At 42.6% G+C, this 20,657-nt stretch overlaps 1 protein-coding gene across 3 annotated transcripts in view; it reads left to right on the forward strand.

Moving 5' to 3' along the window:
• Positions 1–20,657, forward strand: part of LOC113061453 (multiple epidermal growth factor-like domains protein 11) — a 110,480-nt gene that overhangs the window by 81,526 nt on the left and 8,297 nt on the right. The window contains exons 15-20 of one of the 3 annotated variants that reach the window (XM_026230575.1): positions 3,502–3,648; positions 5,527–5,661; positions 9,366–9,494; positions 10,095–10,223; positions 10,958–11,086; positions 11,334–11,462. In XM_026230575.1, coding sequence (XP_026086360.1) covers positions 3,502–3,648; positions 5,527–5,661; positions 9,366–9,494; positions 10,095–10,223; positions 10,958–11,086; positions 11,334–11,462 — 798 coding nt within the window. The remainder of the gene's footprint in view (positions 1–3,501; positions 3,649–5,526; positions 5,662–9,365; positions 9,495–10,094; positions 10,224–10,957; positions 11,087–11,333; positions 11,463–20,657) is intronic. The other 2 variants (XM_026230577.1, XM_026230576.1) reach the window with 2 other exon arrangements.

Here is a 20,657-nt window from a genome sequence, read left to right on the forward strand (position 1 = left end):
TGAGAAAATAGTGTCTGGTCTAAGACTAGAGAATGAGCTAGACATGACATGGAGAGAAAGATTGCATAAGAATGTATGATAAGGAAACTCACGTGGCATATACAGAAGGCTTAATAGAAAAGCAGCAAAAATAAATAAGATAATTCCCATGTTCATAATTATGAACTCAGTAACGTAAGAAAGCAAACGGACTTTCTTTGAAGAGCAATAGTGGGACGATTTCTGTGATAAAAATGAAAAGTGTTAATAAAGAACACAGGAGTACAACACACAAAAAGATATTCCCATGGACATACAAGCTGAGAGTGTGTTTTATCAAAAGAGAAAAAGAGAGGGATGTGTGAGATGGGAATTAAACGATCACTTTTAATAAAACTATGCATACATGTCTAATTGTGGGAGGAAGAGAAAGACAAAATAACTGACAGACTACCTGTCCTCCAACCAATACGCTTGTATAGGTCATTTGTCCAAATCCCTGAAATACGACCCATCAGAGCGTATACTACAATTGCGCCCCTAACGGCAAAAGGTCGTTTTCATATTAATGTTTTGTACTCTTTTATTTGCCCTCTGGTTTGCGTTTCGTGTAGCTCAGTTAGTAGATTATTGCGTTATACCTTGATATGTAATCATGCTATCATGGGTTCGATCCCAGGGAACAGATGTGCACGAAAATGTATATGCTCAATAAATCATAATTTAGCATGATTTCTGTGAGGGTTAGGTTTAGGGGTGGGGTTAGGTGTGGTCATTCGAACGAATAAGCCACCTAGTAAAATATGTAGGAAATACTGTGAGATCGGTGTAAAACGCCCACACATTGCATTTAAATAAACGTGCGTTTTGATTGGTAATGACGTTATGCGTCAATTCATGACCACAGACGCAACACGACGCTGTCATTATTTTTACGCCCGCTAGAGTGCGCTTAACTTTAAAATGTAAATATAGGTCGTAATAAATGCTTGCACAAATGACCTATATGCTCGTGTTTTGTTGGAGGACAGGCTCCCGAGAGAGTGAGTGAGAAAGCAAAGAAATGGACGTGCGATATTAGGTGCTCCATGGGCTCTAAACTGAAGGATCATGGGTATAACAGAGAGTGTCCTGCAGAGACCTTTGCATTACGTGTGCAGGCATGTGCGCTTCTGTGTCCACTTAACGTGTAAAGTGCAATGGAAAGTGATGGTGTATGATGGTTCACTCTTCACTCATTAATTGGCTGCCGGTCCCTCTGGCAGTTTGCTTCTAGAAAAGTCTCATATGCAGACAGTCACTTCTCCTCTTTCTTCACCCTCAAAAGCCCCTCTGTTTGTCACCATTAGGCTTTCAGGGCACTCTTCTATTCTCATTCATTGCTGACAATAAAGGAAGTGCAGGACTTTTTTTCTGCCCAGCCCAGCAGAAGCTCAAACAGGCTCGCCTCTGCTTTGATATACGGTGGCTGGGCTTGTCTTAACTGCACATCGCTGTTGCTTCACCATCCTGTCTGTTTTGCCACAGAGGTGAAACAGGTATGATGCCTGTCCCTGAAGTTTAGACCCGGTCTAATTCAAAGCCCTGGGACTAATGCCATTTTAATGGGTCGTACCACTCGCTCAGAAAGTCTCTGTCAAAGGAAATTGTAAATGAAGTTCCTGAGCTGCAGCTTGAAAGGATGTGTGTGAGAATATGTTTGCACATCATTTCTCCCTTCTATGCCATCTTGCTTATGGAGTGTGAAATATATAGATGATCATTTATTTAAGTTGTATTATAAAAGCAGTAAGCACTCGAGGATGAATATTACACTGGTTTTTCCAAAGGTAAATGGTGTACTTAGGCATAACTGTGGTCAGTTCACTGTATTTCATAGCTCCAAGTATTTTTTTTCTTGCCAGTTAAACCTTCACTAAGCCTCTAATGAGATACTATTCTTACATGAGCAGAAATAAATTGTGACATTGTTGAAATACATTGTAAAATGATTAAAAACTGTGGCAATTTGACACTTACACTTACCTGCATAAATATGCAAATGAAATTCATATTCATAATGTATAGAATATATATATAGAATGTGTGTGTGTGTGTGTGTGTGTGTGTGTGTACATAAACACACACACACACACACACACACAAACTCACACACTGATGTTCAGTCAATAGATTCATATTACAAACACATACAGTATATAAAATCATCTATCTAATATAATATATCTATCTATCATGGTAGAAATTCCTACGCACCTGACTTAAGTTAAACTGGGTATTTCCAGACACCAAAAATTTTCCTCAGATTACTTTTCTGATCGCTAATCATGATATCTCTGACCACTGGGTAACCAGGCCTAAGAAAATTCAGTTAACAATTACAGCCACCCAACAACATCACACCCTTTATGAACACTATCACTTGGGACTAAGATCTTTAGTTTTCCACTACACCTGCTGTACAGCAGAAACCAGACAAATCCAGACAATGCCTTTGAATATGCTTTAATCACAGCTGAGTGGAACTCATACCAATCAAAGAGAATCCCTCCGACAAAAAGAATACAACAGTTTATAAAACATAGGTGCATGGCAACGATGACGTGATTTCTGTAATTTTTCTCAAATGTAATTGTTTCTTCATAAGTGAAATAACTCTGTTGCTGACAAAACAAATTTGCTTTTAGATTACTTCAGCTCATTACTCAAGTCATGGGTTGTTATGGTTATTTTTATATTCACACAGGCATCTAGCCATCTTATTCATATGCATCTGTTATCGCAGCACACTAACTAAAAATGTTGGTACATTTTGTTCTCAAAAGTATTCAAACGTTAGGACTACAAGGAAAAGACTACTGTTAAGCCCACAAGGAAGAGGAATGTTAGTTATGATTAATTTAAAATGATTAATTAAAAAATTCCCTATCTTTCTATCTATATTTTTATCTGTCTGTCAATCTACATGATATGATAGACACTTTAAAACAATATAGTAGGTCTCTTCCTTATATATTTTGTGTATGTGTGGGTACTTGAGCTTGCCCCTAGTGTCCCTAGTCTACACACAAACCATCTGAAAGAGAATGGGAGAGGAGGCTCAAGCACTCGAGGGACTTGGCCCTGTTAATCAACACTCTGCACTGGCAGGGAGGCCCAGTCTGATCAAAAATACATACAGAGCACAGCACAGAGCGGCCCAGTGCTGCGGCCAAGAGATGCATGAACCTACACACACCCCACGCTTTTGAAACCAGGACTTGTGCTTTCAGAGAAGGCTGCTTGGTACTCTGCTACTATCCCAACAGAAAATGTGATACTAGCTTACTATAAAAGCCATGCCCTTAAGGTTCAGGCATCACCCACCGCACATTTCTCTTTTCCAAGCAAGCATCTGATTTATTTTGCTTTTGTTTGTTTCGCTTTCCTGCATCTATTCCCACTTCTGTTTTCTGCTATAGTAGTAAATATGGATGCACATGGAGAACATACAGTGATGCTTCCCTCATTTGTTTTTAACAGGCATTCACTGTGACAGTATCTGCCCTCAAGGCTTCTGGGGGCCTAACTGCTCCATGACCTGCTCATGCATGAACGGAGGCTCCTGCTCTCCTGAAGACGGGACCTGCGTGTGCGCTCCCGGCTACCGCGGGACTTCCTGCAAGAGAAGTATGCTTCCTGTCAACTTCCTTTCTCCTTCCAGTGACACTCTTTACACAATGTCACCTTCTCAAAGCCTGTCACATAAGTGGTTTATTTGAACACACTTCAACCAAGATGATAAACAGCTGGTGGGAATGAGAGGGGGGGTGGGTCATGACTGTTACATAATAAGAATAATACAAAATAACAGAAATAATAGTATTATTGCACTTTATTTAGTTGTTTAAATAAATAATAAACAAAATAAAGTTTGATAATAATATTATAATTGAAAATAAAATGTGAGTATTAAATAAAAAATAGCCTACGTTTTATTTTTTCAAAGCTATAGTCAGCAAGCTTTTTTCTTTTCTTTTTGGTGGGTTGCCGGCAAGTATATGCGCTGTCGATTTTAGCATGTCAATAAATGAAATGTCACAGTTTTATGCTTTGCTCTGAAACCTGCAACACATAGCATGGATTTATGCTTTTAGTTTTAATGGAAATCTTATATAGTATTACAGTTAGTCGATCTAAAAGAGTGACTCTACATTAACACCTGTCAACCATCATTTTTATTTTAGTGTTAAGTTTAACTGTATTACTATAACTGTATAACTGTTTTACTGTATTATTATAAAGGCAGTACAGTATGTACTCAATGCACAGTGTAAATACTTCTAAATAGCTAAATACAATTGAAATGATGTATTATTTTTCTTTTGTTTTCACTTTACAGTAATGAGAAATGGGATTTTGAGCATTAAAGTGTATAGAATTTTGGGTGTCACGATTTCTTTAAGCAAAATATAATTATTTATTCATCTTTTTTCGCTTAAAATATGTTCCGGACATGTGTCATGAGATTCACCCGATAAGGAGACATGTGTGCAGACGTGTGTTCAAAGAGAAGCGACAGCGAGAGAGGAAAGGAAAGGGAATGTGATTAATCTTCACCACACTGTTCGTTGTTGTACAATTATCTTAATTACAAAGGCCCACCACCCATGGTGGAAAGGTCAGCACACGCTACTCTCCTGCATTACACAAAGCTACAGCAATTAAAGCGAATTAAGTCTTTAATGAAGAAAAATGACCCACAGAATCTCCTGTCTCAGACAGAGCTGAGTGACAGAGACACACTGGGCTCTCATGCACTGTGAAACAATGAGCCTGACCATGAAGATGACAAAACCCCCTCATTATTTCTGCCTATATTAGTTGAACAGGTGACAGTGGCTCCGTGGTTTATAGGGTTAGTTAAATGCTAGTTTCTGGAAGAATGTTTCAAACCTCAAGTGGCCATAGATTGTTCCATTACTGTAATGGGTTCAGAACTGTTAAAGTGTTAAAGTATTTTTATATTCATTGGCATTCAAAACGTTGGAGTCGGAAAGATTTCCTAATGTTTTTGAAAGACGGCTCATAAAGGCTGTATTAGAATTTAAAATAACAGTTTTCTATTTTAATATATTTAAAAATTAAACTTATTCCCATGATTAAAAAAAAGCTGAATTTGAAAAATAAATATTTTGTAACATTATAAACTACTGTCACTTATTATAAGTTGAATGCCTCCTTTCTGAATAAAAGTTTATAGTAATTAATTAAAAATATTTTAAGATTTCATTTTACTGAATAACAGGACAAAAATATTGATGTTTCTAAATGTTATGCATGAATGTGAACTGCTTTGTACAAACATTTTATAACCATAGTTGCCTGTATGTTTTCTAAATCATTCTATGGAATAATACAAATTTGTATTAATATTTTCCATTTATTAATTGTCTTAACTCTAATTTGTCATTCCTTGCTTTCCCACTTTATTTTTTCCTTCCATATTTCTGTTGTACTTTCTGTTTTGTTCTTCTTCTCTCCTTGGTGACCTTTGCCCCGGGACAGTTTGCCCTCCTGGTTTCTATGGGCACCGCTGCAGCCAGTCATGCCCACGGTGTGTGCACAGCACAGGGCCGTGCCACCATGTCACGGGTCACTGCGAGTGCCTGGCCGGCTTCTTCGGCTCACTTTGCAACCAAGGCAAGTAGCTCTGTTTCTCCGCTTTCTACCCCACAGATCCTTGGAGGCTAGTTCTGCTTGGAGGGAGAGACGAGAGAAGTATGGTCACATCACTGTCCAAGTACCTTTACTATAATTACAGTATTTTTCAAATGGAAACACACTATGGCTGAATCAATTCACTAAGGCATCCATTTCTCATGATAATGTGCCAGAAATACGCAGTTTTTGCCAAACTGTTGACACATTCTTGTTGGTAACCCACAATTTGCAGTTCTGGTGAACTTTTTTGCTTTTTGCACAACTCTCAGGGGCCCGTGTGAAAATGTTTCGGGCCAGCTGATGGAAATGTTGCTGTCATAATTATAATGCCTTGAAAACTTTTGTTGTGTTGAACAATGTTGTTGCAAATTCTGCTCGTTTAAACTTTGTCTAACTGGCTGACATAGATTAACACAAGTTTTGTCGAGACTTATAGTGGTAGTCTTGGAAGCAGCAGTAAAAAGTCTACAAACAACAAAACTACAAACTAGTTATTGTTTTGCAGCAACAGTGTGATAACAAATAATAGCTGTTGTGGCGTTTCCTTTTAGCTGTGTAATATTTACCTTTTTTTATAATAATAATATTTTTTTACTGAAATTTCTAAACTGAAAACATTATATTTATAATTTTTCATTTTTCAATATTTAGCATTATTAAAAGAAAACATACTGGCAAATTAAAAAATGTATATAAAAATAAATGTCCTTTAGTATCATTGTGTGGTTTGGGCTTTTTTTCCCTTACATTCTAAAAACCCATAGAAGCAGGTAACACTAAGACTGGAAGCAATTCACACAAACTGTGATGACATTAAAGGTCTTTCCTTCTAATTGCTACTTCCCCTCCTGATGCACCAGAGTGAACTAGAGTCAATTGTTATGTAGATGAAAATTATGAAATTATGCGGCTGGATTGTGCACTCTTTAGGAGGCATAAATAGATAGACACTGCCATTTATTATTGACATCTATTTTGATTCGTTATGTAATAATGATATTGCGGTTCAGTTGGAGATTATATACATAACTCATGCACATAAATAGCAGTTTATCCCTCTCAACCTACTCGTCACTAAAATGAGCTGTACTCGACCCGCATGGCATGTAATTCTGTGTGTGTGTGTGCGTGCTCTCCTGGCAACATGCCCATCCGCAGAACGCCACGCTGACTCTGCGGCCCTGTCGCACTGAAATAATTGGCATTATTACTGACACTCTGACAAATAACCTTCAGAGGAAATCTGAATATTGCTGAGCTCATTCTTCCAAGCGAGACGAACACTGAAGAGTCAGGTCGATATCACCGCTTTCCATTTTTGTTGAGCCTCCTGTGGAAAACCAGAGACAATAATTTGTTAATTTCCACTAATATACTTCATGCTTCAAGATTTACGTCTAGGGGGTCTATAATACCAGGAGAGCGCTATCTGTTAACATTCCCATTCATCATTCCCATTCAGCTGTGCTGCTTATGGATAACCCCCTCCCTGAGAAGAGCGCAGTTTGAAATCTGCAATCTTTGGCTGATGGCAAAACATCTACTGTAATATAATGACATATATGTTGCTTGAAAAACTAATTTATTTCGTCAGAAAGCATGGCAACTTTCGAATGGCTGTTAATGAAGAAATATGCAATGAAAGTGTCATAGTTATGACTTTCTACAAGCAGGTTTTGACCAGAATAAACCATGCATCCCTGATATACTTTATTTTTTTAAGGGATTGCTTCTCTACTGTGTTTTTCACTTTTTTAAAATTTATTCAAATGAAGCTCCTCAATGCCCAAAAGGAGCACTGTCAATATTGACTCCATGTTAGCTGTTATAAGTTTCAGGTCAATGAGGCAGATTTTCAACTCAAACTAATAAACCCTAACACCCACTTTCCACTCCACAGCACCCAACTGAGAGGTCCAGATGAAATATAGATAGACCATCTCATAATAATTAACCAGTCTTTTCATGAATTAAGGAACGGCAGCATGAATATATAGAATTCACTTTCATTGCTTTCAGAGCTGTCGCGTGAATAAATATTTAATATGTTAGGAGAAGGTTCGAGAAAAGGCTTGTTTTAATTTGTCCAGATCATAATTACTGGAAGAAAGGCAGGCCTCGAGGGGATCGTGGCTAGCCCACATACCTACTTTTTTGTAGTTCGGTCTATGTTGGCATCCTCCGATGTCTTGAGCCCGCGTTCACCCATCTCAGATCGAGCTAATGAACTTCAGCTAGTCACAGCTGGAATGAAACAGAGCCCGTGACATGCGGAGGCCACTAGCTAATAAGAGGAAGATTTGAGTTAGTTCAAAGAGTTTCCACAAAATGAGAAGAGTGTGGAAATATAATTATAAAAATGCAGTGCCACAAAGATTTAGCTTCAGCTTCTCCTCAATGGACGAACCATCTGATTGGAACATATGACTCTGTTGTATGGCATGTGTTTCAACTCTCATGAGAAGCTGAAGACATTTATGTTATCTTCCACAAGGGTGATAATGGGGAAGCATGTCATTTTATGTACCTTGCTGTAAACTCACCGAAACTAGAAGAGAGAGGGGTGGAAAACATGATAGGCTTTAAACTAAACCCAAATTTCTAAATGAGGCAAGTGTCAGAGCATGGTGAAATATTAATTTTATTAAAAATGTACACAAGGTCTATTTTTAATTTCGTAGTACATCAGTCGACCCTATTCTTGACGGTGCTGAGCGAAGCTGGAAAAGATGGATAATTGGACAGTGTGACAGAAGCACATGTTTGAAGGGGGATTCAGCTTTGACTTAAAATCACTCCTGCAAGTGGCACACTGGTTTATTATCAGTTACTACTCCTGCAGAACTATCAGAGAACTTACTGTCACACATTATGATCTATAAAAAGTTTTAAAGGTGAATTGCAAGATGTTACAATAAAGTTCAGAAACTATAATTACATTATTACATTAACCTAAAATTGCTTCATATGGTTATATCTAAATTATTTAAGTCAGAAATATTATCTACCATCACTGCATCAACAGTTCAAAAGTCTGTGGTCAGTAAGATTTTTTTTATTTTATTTTTTTGAAAGACATCAATACTTTGATATTCAGCAAGGACGCATTCAGTGACAGTAAAGTCATTTATAATTTTACGAAAGTTTTAGTTTTTTTTTATAAATAGTGTTCTTTCAAACTTTTTCTTCAATCAAAAAAATCCTGAAAGAAATGTTGGTGACACTGTTGATAATAAGAAATGTTCCTTAAACACCAGAATCTGAAAATGATTTCTGAAGGATCGTTTAAAGACTGGGGCAATGACAGTTGAAAATCAAGCTTTTTTGCTTTTCACAGGTATAAATTTATGAAATATATCAAATATGTGAAATGTATTTAAAAAAATATTAAATTAAATAGAAAACAGTTCAAGTTGCAACAATAATTTACATTATTACTGTTTGCACTGTATTGTTTAGTGCCAATGCTGACACACTTCACCTTCATTTCACTGAAAGCCAAAGCTATTTCAGAAGGATATTTAATTAAAAACACAATAACTTTACAGTGAAGTAAGATTAGTGCTAGAAGTAAATTCATTGTTCGCATCCTACACATATGCTGTGATTACCATTCAAATAATGACTCACAGGATTAAATGCTGTGCTTTGTGTCTGTGTTATGTCTGTTTTTGTCCCGTCAGTGTGTCCCAGTGGCAAATATGGGAAAGCCTGTGCTGAGATCTGCGTGTGCACTAACAATGGCACCTGCAACCCCATTGATGGCTCTTGCCAATGTTTCCCAGGTTGGACAGGAGACGACTGTTCGCAGAGTATGAACCAATTTGTCCTCTTTGTCTACGTTTTCAATTTCTCCTTCTTTTATTTTTCCCACTCTTAGTGTTTTATCCTACTACTCTTTCCCATCCATTTTCACCCCATTTCTTTCATGGACATCTCATGTCATAGTCCCGTGTAAATCATGACCATGTCCATTTTTCTTTAGCTGATGGGAGACCAAAAATTTCTTTGACAAATTACTTGATAGCATACTCTCAGTAATTTACACCGCACAAGAGAGAGACAATGTGAAATAGAGATGAGAGTAACAATGTCCCAGACAATTACATCCCCCTCCGCTCTCACGCTGTTAATCTAATTATTAATTCCTAACAGTGACATTTTCGGCTTAAATTTGACTAAATTAAAACATTTATACTGTAGCTATGGCCCTCATTTCAATGTGATTTCCTCTTTATTTTGGCTGTACCACATTTCATTTGCAAAACATGCTAATTTTACATCAAATTCAACATTTTGTGTACATGTTATGTCAATCAGGGGCCTGTAAATGTCCGTTTAGATGCGTGTTTTATATTAAAACACAATACATGTGTATTAGTCTTCATTTGACGGTGTCTCTGGCTCCGCAGTTTGTCCCATAGGCCAGTGGGGACCTGACTGCTTGAACTCATGTAACTGTCACAATGGAGCCCAATGTAGTGCCTACGACGGAGAGTGCAGGTGCAGCCTGGGCTGGACCGGCCTCTACTGCACACAGCGTGAGTCTCTCTCACACACAAATACACACACACACACACACACTCACAGTTATTAAATGTACAAACAAGCCTCTATTATACACATGCAAACACTCTCATCCACACACACATAATAACAGTAAAGTGACACAGTGACATCTGTTGGCAGTTTTTCAGAACTGCACCAGGGAGTTGTGATGTGTTGTGGTCCTTATTAATAAATGCACGTTTTTTTCATGTCATTTAACTCATCATATGACCTTGCACAAGGCTGAAATCAAAAGCCATCAGCATCACGCCTGCAAAAAATCTGAATCCATCTTTCATTCATTACGTCAATCATTTCTTGATCCCTCCTCTGCTGCCACTCTCTTTGAAACTTTTTTTTTATGTTGGCAGTGATATAAACTCTTCCTTGATGAGTGATGAAATCAGTTTGTGTTTTGGTGCAATGTTTGCTCCAGTAGGCTTGTTATCTTTAGTGACCAGACTGTCTTTGCGTGTTTGTGAATTTTAGATACTGTGTATGTGTTTGTCTATGATTTGCTTTTAGTGTACAAGGCTGTCGTGAAGGGGCAACAACGCCATTCTAATATAGTTCAATAGGTAGATGTTACAAGAAATTCTAGTAATTTGTTGAATTCGAATGTTGCGGCCTCTCTTTCACTCTGGGTTTCCTGTTCCTGGGGTCATCAGCGTACAGCAACTGTGTGTTGTAGGTTAATGTTATGCAGCAGAATATCTCTTTCCTTCAGGCTGTCCCTCAGGGTTTTATGGGCGAGACTGTGCAGAGGTGTGCCACTGTCAAAATGGAGCTGACTGTGATCATATCACTGGCCAGTGTGCCTGTCGGACTGGCTTTATTGGGACCAACTGTGAACAGAGTGAGTGTTGTAGCCTCTTTAATGTGTTCTTGTGTTAGGGGGTTGTGAGAATGTCAATTTGAAAGGGACGTTTAGCAGCCCTGATCATGATGATGATGATGGTGGTGACTGATGATCTGTGTCTGTGACTGTGTTCCCCATCCACCATCCCAGGCAGTCGATCATAATGTGTGTTTAAGTGTTTGTTTTACATGGTGTGGATCTAGAATGTTTGGTTAATTGTGTATGTGTATGTGTTTTTATACAGAGTGTCCTCCTGGGACATTTGGCTATGGCTGTCAGCAGCTGTGTGAATGTATGAACAATGCCACCTGCGACTACGTGACCGGAACGTGCTACTGCAGCCCAGGATACAAAGGAATCCGCTGTGACCAGGGTAACACTCTCTTTCTTTATGTCCTTTTTCATCTGGTGTGAAAAAAACTATGGAAAAATCCCATAGCCTTAGCAACTACAAAGCAACACATTATAACCTTATAAACCCTTGGCAACTATATAGCAGCACATTAACAACCACTTAGACTCTTAGGAACCAAATAGCAGCACACTAACAATCACTCAGACTCTTGCCAACCAAAAAACAAGACACGCTAACAATCACTCAGACTCTTAGCAACCAAAAAGCAGCACACTAACAACCACTCAGACTCTTGGCAACCAAAAAGCAGAACACTAACAATCACTCAGACTCTTGGCAACCAAAAAGCAGCACACTAACAATCACTCAGACTCTTGGCAACCAAATAGCAGCAAACTAACAATCACTCAGACTCTTAGCAACCAAATAGCAGCACACTAACAATCACTCAGACTCTAGGCAACCAAATAGCAGCTCACTAACAACCACTCAGACTCTTGGCAACCAAAAAGCAGCACACTAACAATCACTCAGACTCTTAGCAACCATATAGCAGCTCACTAACAATCACTCAGACTCTTGGCAACCAAATAGCAGCAAACTAACAATCACTCAGACTCTTAGCAACCATATAGCAGCTCACTAACAATCACTCAGACTCTAGGCAACCAAATAGCAGCTCACTAACAACCACTCAGACTCTTGGCAACCAAAAAGCAGCACACTAACAATCACTCAGACTCTTAGCAACCATATAGCAGCTCACTAACAATCACTCAGACTCTAGGCAACCAAATAGCAGCTCACTAACAACCACTCAGACTCTTGGCAACCAAATAGCAGCTCACTAACAATCACTCAGACTCTAGGCAACCAAATAGCAGCTCACTAACAATCACTCAGACTCTAGGCAACCAAATAGCAGCTCACTAACAACCACTCAGACTCTTGGCAACCAAAAAGCAGTACACTAACAATCACTCAGACTCTAGGCAACCAAATAGCAGCTCACTAACAATCACTCAGACTCTTGGCAACCAAATAGCAGCTCACTAACAATCACTCAGACTCTTAGCAACCAAATAGCAGCTCACTAACAATCACTCAGACTCTAGGCAACCAAATAGCAGCTCACTAACAATCACTCAGACTCTAGGCAACCAAATAGCAGCACACTAACAATCACTCAGACTCTTAGCAACCATATAGCAGCACACTAACAATCACTCAGAGTCTTAGCAACCAAATAGCAGCACACTAACAATTACTCAAAGCAGCACACTAACAACCACTCAGACACTTGGCAACCAAAAAGCAGCACACTAACAACCACTCAGACTCTTAGCAACCAAAAACGGCACACTAACAACCACTCAGACTCGTAGCAAACCCTAGCAACTAGATACCAACACCCAAACAACTGCTCAGAACCTTTGCAACTACAAAGGAACACATTAACAGCCATATGGAACCATAGTAACTACATAGCAATACATTAATAACTGTTCAGACCCTTAGCAACTACAAAGCAACACATTTAACAACCTTATAAACGCTTGGCAACTATATAGCAGCACATTAAAAAACGTCTAAGGTTACGTATGTAACCCTGGTTCCTCGAAGGAACGAGACGCTGCGTCGAGAACGATTGGGGAACGCGTCCAGCGTGACGTCTCTGAATAATATGTATAATCAGTCCAAAGGAAGGGCGAGACGTCATAGGCGGGTGATGTCAGAGACCAGGAAGCATAAAAGCAGGAGAGGCACAGCCGGCCCCAGCCTCAAAGGATGAAGCAAGCGCCAGCCAGAGATGCCGGAAGTGTGGCACTGCGACGCAGCGTCTCGTTCCTTCGAGGAACCAGGGTTACATACGTAACCTTAGACGTTCCTCTTCAGGAACTCGAGCTGCGTCGAGAACGATTGGGGAACGAGAATGCCCACGCCGCCAGACTTACAAATCTCTGCCAGTGTGGGAAACTGCACAGCTAGGACGAGAGAACAGAGGGGCCTGGAGCGGCTCGTAAATCTAGTCCGTAAAATCTTACGAAGGTCAAGGGCGTGGACCACCCCGAAGCCTCGCAGATGTCACGCATAGAGACACCTGCTAGGAAGGCCTTGGAGGCCGCCACACTTCTAGTGGAGTGAGCCTTGACCCCCAGGAGAGGGGAGATCAGAGGACTCGAGGCTTAGGACAGCATCCTGATCACAGCTTAGCATAAGCTTCTTCTGGTCGGAGGCCTCAGCCTCAGCGCACCATGGAGGAAACATGTAACCAGAGGGTTTCTGCTCACTGATTGGCCACCGAGAGAGGCGTGGTAGGCCACCATGGCCGCCACGTAGACCTTCAAGGTGGAGTGGGTCAACCCTGCGGAGAGCCTGCAGGAACTCCAGCACTGTGCCATCCGGGCAGTTAACTGGGTCGAGCTGGCGGTCTCCGCACCAAGAAGTGAAAAGCTTCCACTTCAAGGCATACAGTTTCCTCATTGAGGGAGCTCTGGATTGGAGAACGGTCATACAACCTTGGTTGCGAGACCGGAAGCTAAGAGTCGTGCTTCCTCAGAGACAACACCTACAGCCTCTAAGCTCCATGCGGGGGCGCACCCTCCGCCTGCGAGAGGAGATCTCTCCTGACGGGAACCTCCCATGGAGTGCCATCAAAAAGAGAAATCAGGCCCAGGAACCATACCCGGCCCGTCCAGAACGGGGCTACTAACAGCAGCCGGACTCCGTCCCGGCACACTCTCTCCAGAACTCCCGAGAGCAGAGCAATCGGGGGAAAATGTACAGATGAAGCCTCGGCCATGTCGTGTACCATGGCGTCCAGCCCCAGTGGAGCTGGATGAGTCAGAGGAAGCCAGAGGGGACAGTGCGATGTCTCTCGAGTCGCAAACAGATCCACCCGAGTCTGGCCAACATTTCCAACTCTGCTTCATCACCTCAGTGTGAAGCCGCCATTCCCCGGGCCTCGGCCCCTGCTCAACAGGATGTCTGCTCCCATATTAAGATGCCCAGGAATGTGAACTGCTCTGAGCAAGAGGAATTCGTCCTGGGCCCACACAAGGATCTGGTACACTAGTTGTATAAACGGGGTGAGTGCAGACCTCCTTGGTGGTTGATGTAAGAGACCATTGCTGTGTGGTCGGTGCGCACCAACACATGGTGATCTCTTAGGTCTGGGAGAAATTAACGAAGTGCACGAAGCACGGCCAGCATCTCCAGGCAGTTGATGTGCCATGTCAGATGGCGACCACTCCACAGACCACGGGCAGGGTGGCCACTCATGACCACACCCCAGCGGGTGAGGGACGCATCCGTCGCTAGCATCACGCGGCGACAAGGAGCTCCCAGCACCAGGCCCTGGGACAAGAACCAAGGATTCCTCCACATTTCCAAGGCACGTAGGCAGCGCCGCGTGACCTTTAGCATGCGAAGTTGGTTTCCCCTCAGGGAGAACCCCTTGGTCTTGAGCCACCACTGTAGGGGTCTCATGTACAGCAGGCCAATAGTATTCAAGTTGGACGCAGCTGCCATCAGACCCAGCAATCTCTGTGACTGCTTGACAGTGAGTGACCGGCCTTCTCACACTCTCGCGACTGCAGTGAGGATCGACTCGATCCGAGCAGGTGACATACGTGCCTGCATCGTGGTCAAATCCCACACCATGCCAAGATAAGTGGTTCTCTGAACTGGAGAAAGCACACTTTCCTTGGCGTTAAGTTTTAACCCCAGCTCTTTCATGTGTGCGAGAACGACACCTCGGTGCCGAACCGTCATCTGCTCAAATTGAGCTGATATCAACCAATCGTCAATGTGGTTGAGTCGTGAAAGTGTGGGGTGAGAGTGCAAGGCCAGTGGAAGATCCTTATTGGTAGGCTTTTGCCCCCAAAAGCAAACCTCAGGAACTTCCGATGAAGAAGGATGGAGATAAGTGCATCTTTGATAGATCGTGACACACGAGTCCTCGGACTTGGCCTGTGCAGGCGTGCTAAACTTCAGTCCCCTGACTGAGAGGTTCAAAGCACAGATCTAGAAAAGGACACAACACCTCATCCTTCCTCGGAACAGTGAAGTACCGGCTGTAGGATCCGGACTCTGCAACCCAAGGAGGGACCACCTTGATGGTCTCCATCCTCAGAGAGAGTCTACTTCTGTTCCATTACCAGAGCCTGCTTGGGGCCCACCAGAACTGGATTCTGTGGCCTCTCACTACAGTGTGCAGGACCCACTGAGACACATTTGGCAGTAGTTTTCACACTGCAATATAGTCTACTAAGGGAATCAGCCTCTCAAGACTGATCTCTGGTTGCATCAGAGCAATTAGCTCGGTGCCCTGAAGCGGCGCACCGGCAGGAGACGGCCGAACTAGCTGCTCTGGAAACCTCCCAGGAGGTCGCAAGCCTCTTAGCACCGCTACGTTTCCGGGCGGTAACTGAGAGAAGCGCTCGCTGGAGACCGCTGCGCCCTGGAACACCGGCAGGGTTGGCAGATCGATCTCCCGAGGGCACTGAGGAGAGACGGGCACCGTGTAATGCGGTGTACACCGCTCTTCCCCAGAGGGGCCTGCCCTCCGAGGTCCTGAGCTACAGCATCAGGACTATCATAGCTGAAGTCTCCTAAAAACGACGGTCCTCAGACTCATATCGTCTGTCAGGAAGACTAGACCAGAGCCTGCTCGGGGCAGGACCCCGTGAAGTACACTTGGCAGGGGCTCCCACACCGCCATGTGACCTCCTAAGGGAACCAGTCTCGCGAGACTGGCCTCTGGTGCGCCTAGAGCCACTAGCTCGGTGCCTTGAAGCCGTGGACCGGCAGGGGATGACCGTACTAGCTGCTCTAGAGACCTCCGTAGAGGTAGCGAGCCTCTCAGCACCGCTACGTTTCCGGGCGGTAACTGAGAGAAGCGCTCGCCGGAGATCGCTGCGCCCTGGAACAACGGCAGGGTTGGCAGAATGATCTCCTGAGGGCACTGAGGAGAGACGGGCACCGTGTAATGCGGTGTACACCACTCTTCCCCAGAGGGAGCTGGCCCTCAAAACGTCCTAGGCGTCAGGACGTTATGATGAAGGCTATCCAGCGAAAACAACAGTCCGTAGAACTGCTTTCCACTAGAAGCCTTCGGCCTGGGAGCGCCACTTTGACTCTAGCGTCTGCGGAGTACAAAAGTGACACCCCCGGCACGTGGGGCTGGAACACTTTGGGACTGCTCTGCCCAGCAGCCCCTGACCGCCTCAACCTCCTCAGAGGGAGAGCGGTACACACGTGTTCTCACAAAAGAAATCACATCCCTAGAGCCCCTGTACATCTAACTTCACATAGTCAGATAAATATGTCATTTTATTCCTTAGAATTAAATGTAGTCAGCAACCAGACTAGTCAACGCGATCTGGTGTAGAAAAAATCACATAAAAATGAAACCATGTCTTTTTTTTTTATATATATATATATATATATATATATATATATATATATATATATATATATATATATATATATATATATATTAGGGGTGTAACGGTTCACAAAATTCACGGTTCGGTTCGATACGATACACTGATGTCACGGTTCGGTTCGGTTCGATACGTTTTAGATACAGCAAAATGTAAAAACATCTCAACTTTTCAGAATGCCGCAAGCGCACCGCGGGTCATGTGACAAGAACTAACCAATCAGCTTCATCCTTTCCCGTAACAACGTTGAGAGCTCAGCCAAGATGAAGGATCAGCTGATCATAGTTGTATATGGATTGCAATTTTGAAATAAATTTAGTAGCAGAGCTACTGCAAGCGATTTTTAGAGCTGCAAATCCATTAATCCTTCGCTGAAATTTCCGCGTCTCATGGAGAGAGCACGTCATTGTTGCTTAGCAAAGACAGACGCCTCATGAGCGCTTCTGCCCAAGCGCTTTGGAAAGGAGGAGAAAGACGCGCTTAGCGTTTTCCATGCGTTTTTAGGCACGATATGTGAACGGCCCCTAAGGCGCTCGCTCACTCAGCACGCGCTGAAGGCTCGTTGCAAAATGTCGAATGCCTTTAACAGACCAGAAATATAAGATCCTAAAATAACCAACAGGTCTGGTGTTTGGGTTGGATTCCCTGTAAGCTATAGTTTCTAAATGCTGCAGGGATAGTTTGCTGCGTGCATGTTTCTCCTTTTTTTCGTCTTTTCCCAGATAGTACTGACGCATATATCCCAGATATTCCCGCTGGTGTTTTTTTTTTTTTTTTTTTATTCCCGCTGGTGTACCCTGTCATGTTGCAGATGCGACATACCGTTGTTTTTTTATACACCACTCTCTTGCCATCACCATTATAGCTTAAAGGGAATCCAAAGTGCACCCAAACACCAGACCTGTTGGTTATTGGAGGATCTTCTCATTTCTAGTCTGTTAAACGCATTGGCTATTTTGCAACGAGCCTTCAGCGCGTACTGAGTGAGCGAGCGCCTGCTGAGTAGCCTAACATAAACATATAAGATGGTGTTTTTTTCTTCTTCGGGAGTGTCAGGGGCGTTGCCTGTTACGTTGTTTGGGTTATTGGGCTACCTTGTTGAACGCATATCATTATATTTCTCTCTCTCTCTTTTATTTTTTTTTTCAAATATAATTAATTACTCCAACGAACCGTTCGGTATACATAATGCGTACCGCGTACCGAACCGAAAGCGTCGTACCGAACGGTTCAATACGAATACGCGTATCGTTACACCCCTAATATATATATATATATATATATATATATATATATATATATATATATATATTATTTTATGCTACTCAGTCACACAAATAACATAAATCTCCTCAGAGAAATATGGATGCTGCAGCGAGCTGTCTCAGAGGGTGAAGAAACTGCAGCGCTGGTTTCCAAGCCTCGAGAATGAGCTCTAGATCTAGTGAACACGGGTGGAAATAGGACGAGCCGTCTCCAACCCGTTCGCCAGATCATTTGCGATTCCTGCTATCGCGGTCGCCGCCGTGCATCAGCCACAGCGAGACTGCGACCGCAAGATCGCATGCATGGACACACTCCTCAGAGCGTGTCCGGCGAGAGAGCATGCAGCAGCAGCAGCGAGCTGTCTCAGAGGGCGAAAGAACCGCAGCGCTGGTTTCCAGGCCTCGAGCACGAGCTCTAGATCTAGTGAACACGGGCGGAGATAGGACGAACCGTCTCCAACCCGTTCGCCAGATCATGTGCGATTCCTGCTATTGCGGTAGCCGGTCCTCAGAGCGTGCCCGACGAGAGCGGAGCGCTTAACAGTGAGAAAAAGCCCCCCGAGAGCTGACTGCGCGAGCTCCACTCTTCATTAAGGCTGCTTATGTTAATATTAGGCATAACATGCTTGTGTAACTGGTGCTTGTGTGACTGGCGAGCTCATCGGCGCCTATCCACATCAATCTCCTCAGAGAAAGACAGGCAGCGCCGTCGCGCCCTCTCGGGGAGAAGTACCGCAAACGCGGGCTTCCGACCACCGAGAGCGGGCGCCGGATCTGGTGGCTAAGAAAGAAGATAGGGGCTTGCCCGTCTTACATTCCTTCAAGCAGATCCGAAAGCGAGTCCCGCGAGCACAACCACCGTTTTGCCTCGGCGAAAACGGGACTGGGACCGCGAGAAACGCCAGTGAAAGCTCTCTCCTCAAAGAGAGCCTTCTGAGAGTAAAGCAAAGGCTCGCATCGCAGCCGTCAACTCCCTCGAGAGCTGACACTGCACGCTTCACTCTCAAGCAGACAACACACGAGCTGCGTGTGTCCCTACCCTTTTTTTTTTTTTTTTTGGCAGGGAAAAACACACAGCCTGAGCGCTGCCTGCTCTCGCCCAAAACTTCTCTTGATTGAAGCTTTGACAATGGAGTTTATCAGTGGACAAACGACACTAAATAAGACTCACAAACAAATAGCGGCTGACACACACACAGAGCGCTTGCTGAAGACACAAGGCTGGGGCCGGCTGTGCCTCTCCTGCTTTTATGCTTCCTGGTCCCTGACGTCACCCGCCTATGACGTCTCGCCCTTCCTTTGGACTGATTATACATATTATTCAGCAGAGATGGGACCAAGTCACACATGTGCAAGTCTCAAGTAAGTCTCAAGTCTTAACCTTCAAGTCTCAAGTAAGTCCCAAGTATTTTTTTCTTGGGCAAGTCAAGTCAAGTCAAGTCACAAGCTATGTCAAGTCAAGTCCAAGTCAAGTCACCTTAATATTGTTATTTTACCTGCAGAATCTGATCTTAATAAAGTTAAAAGACAAGATATAAGTAACTGTCAGTAAATTTAAATAATTTGGATTTGCATTGTAAATACTCATGTTCAGTAAAATACATCATGGAATCAAACAAAATTGTAAGTTCCTAAAATTATTTATTTTTCACTTCTGCCAACAGTGTTTGAAATGTTTTTCATTTTCAACATTGAGTCCATAAAACTAAACATCCAACAGACTCCTCTCTGAACACCTCTCTCTCTCTCTCTCTCTCTCTCTCTCTCTCTCTCAAACACAGTTTACATACAACATTAAACTGTTACATTTCTCCTCTCTCTCTCTCTCTCTCTCTCTCACACACACACACACACACACACACTCTCTCTCTCTCTCAGAGTATAGAATATAAATATGACGTATTTTCAGTTGTTTCATACTTTTTTGTTATGTACAGTACAGACCAAAAGTTTGGACACACCTTCTCATTCAAAGAGTTTTTTTTATTTTCATGACTATGAAAATTGTAGATTCACACTGAAGGCATCAAAACTATGAATTAACAAATGTGGAATTATATATGGAATTATATACATAACAAAAAAGTGTGAAACAACCGAAAATATGTAATATTCTTGGTTCTTCAAAGTAGCCACTTTTTGTTTTGATTACTTCTTTGCACACTCTTGGCATTCTCTTGATGAGCTTCAAGAGGTCGTCACCTGAAATGCTCTTCCAACAGTCTTGAAGGAGTTCCCCGAGAGATGCTTAGCACTTGTTGGATCTTTTGCCTTCTGTCTGCGGTCCAGCTTACCCCTAAACCATCTGGATTGGGTTCAGGTCCGGTGACTGTGGAGGCCAGATCATCTGGAGCAGCACCCCATCACTCTCCTTCTTGGTCAAATAGCCCTTGATTCCTTCAGTGTGACTCTACAATTTTCATAGTCATGAAAATAAAGAAAACTCTTTGAATGAGAAGGTGTGTCCAAACTTTTGGTCTGTACTGTACATAACAAAAAAA

Source organism: Carassius auratus, chromosome 43 (genome assembly GCF_003368295.1).
Source record: "Carassius auratus strain Wakin chromosome 43, ASM336829v1, whole genome shotgun sequence".
NCBI lineage: Eukaryota > Metazoa > Chordata > Actinopteri > Cypriniformes > Cyprinidae > Carassius > Carassius auratus.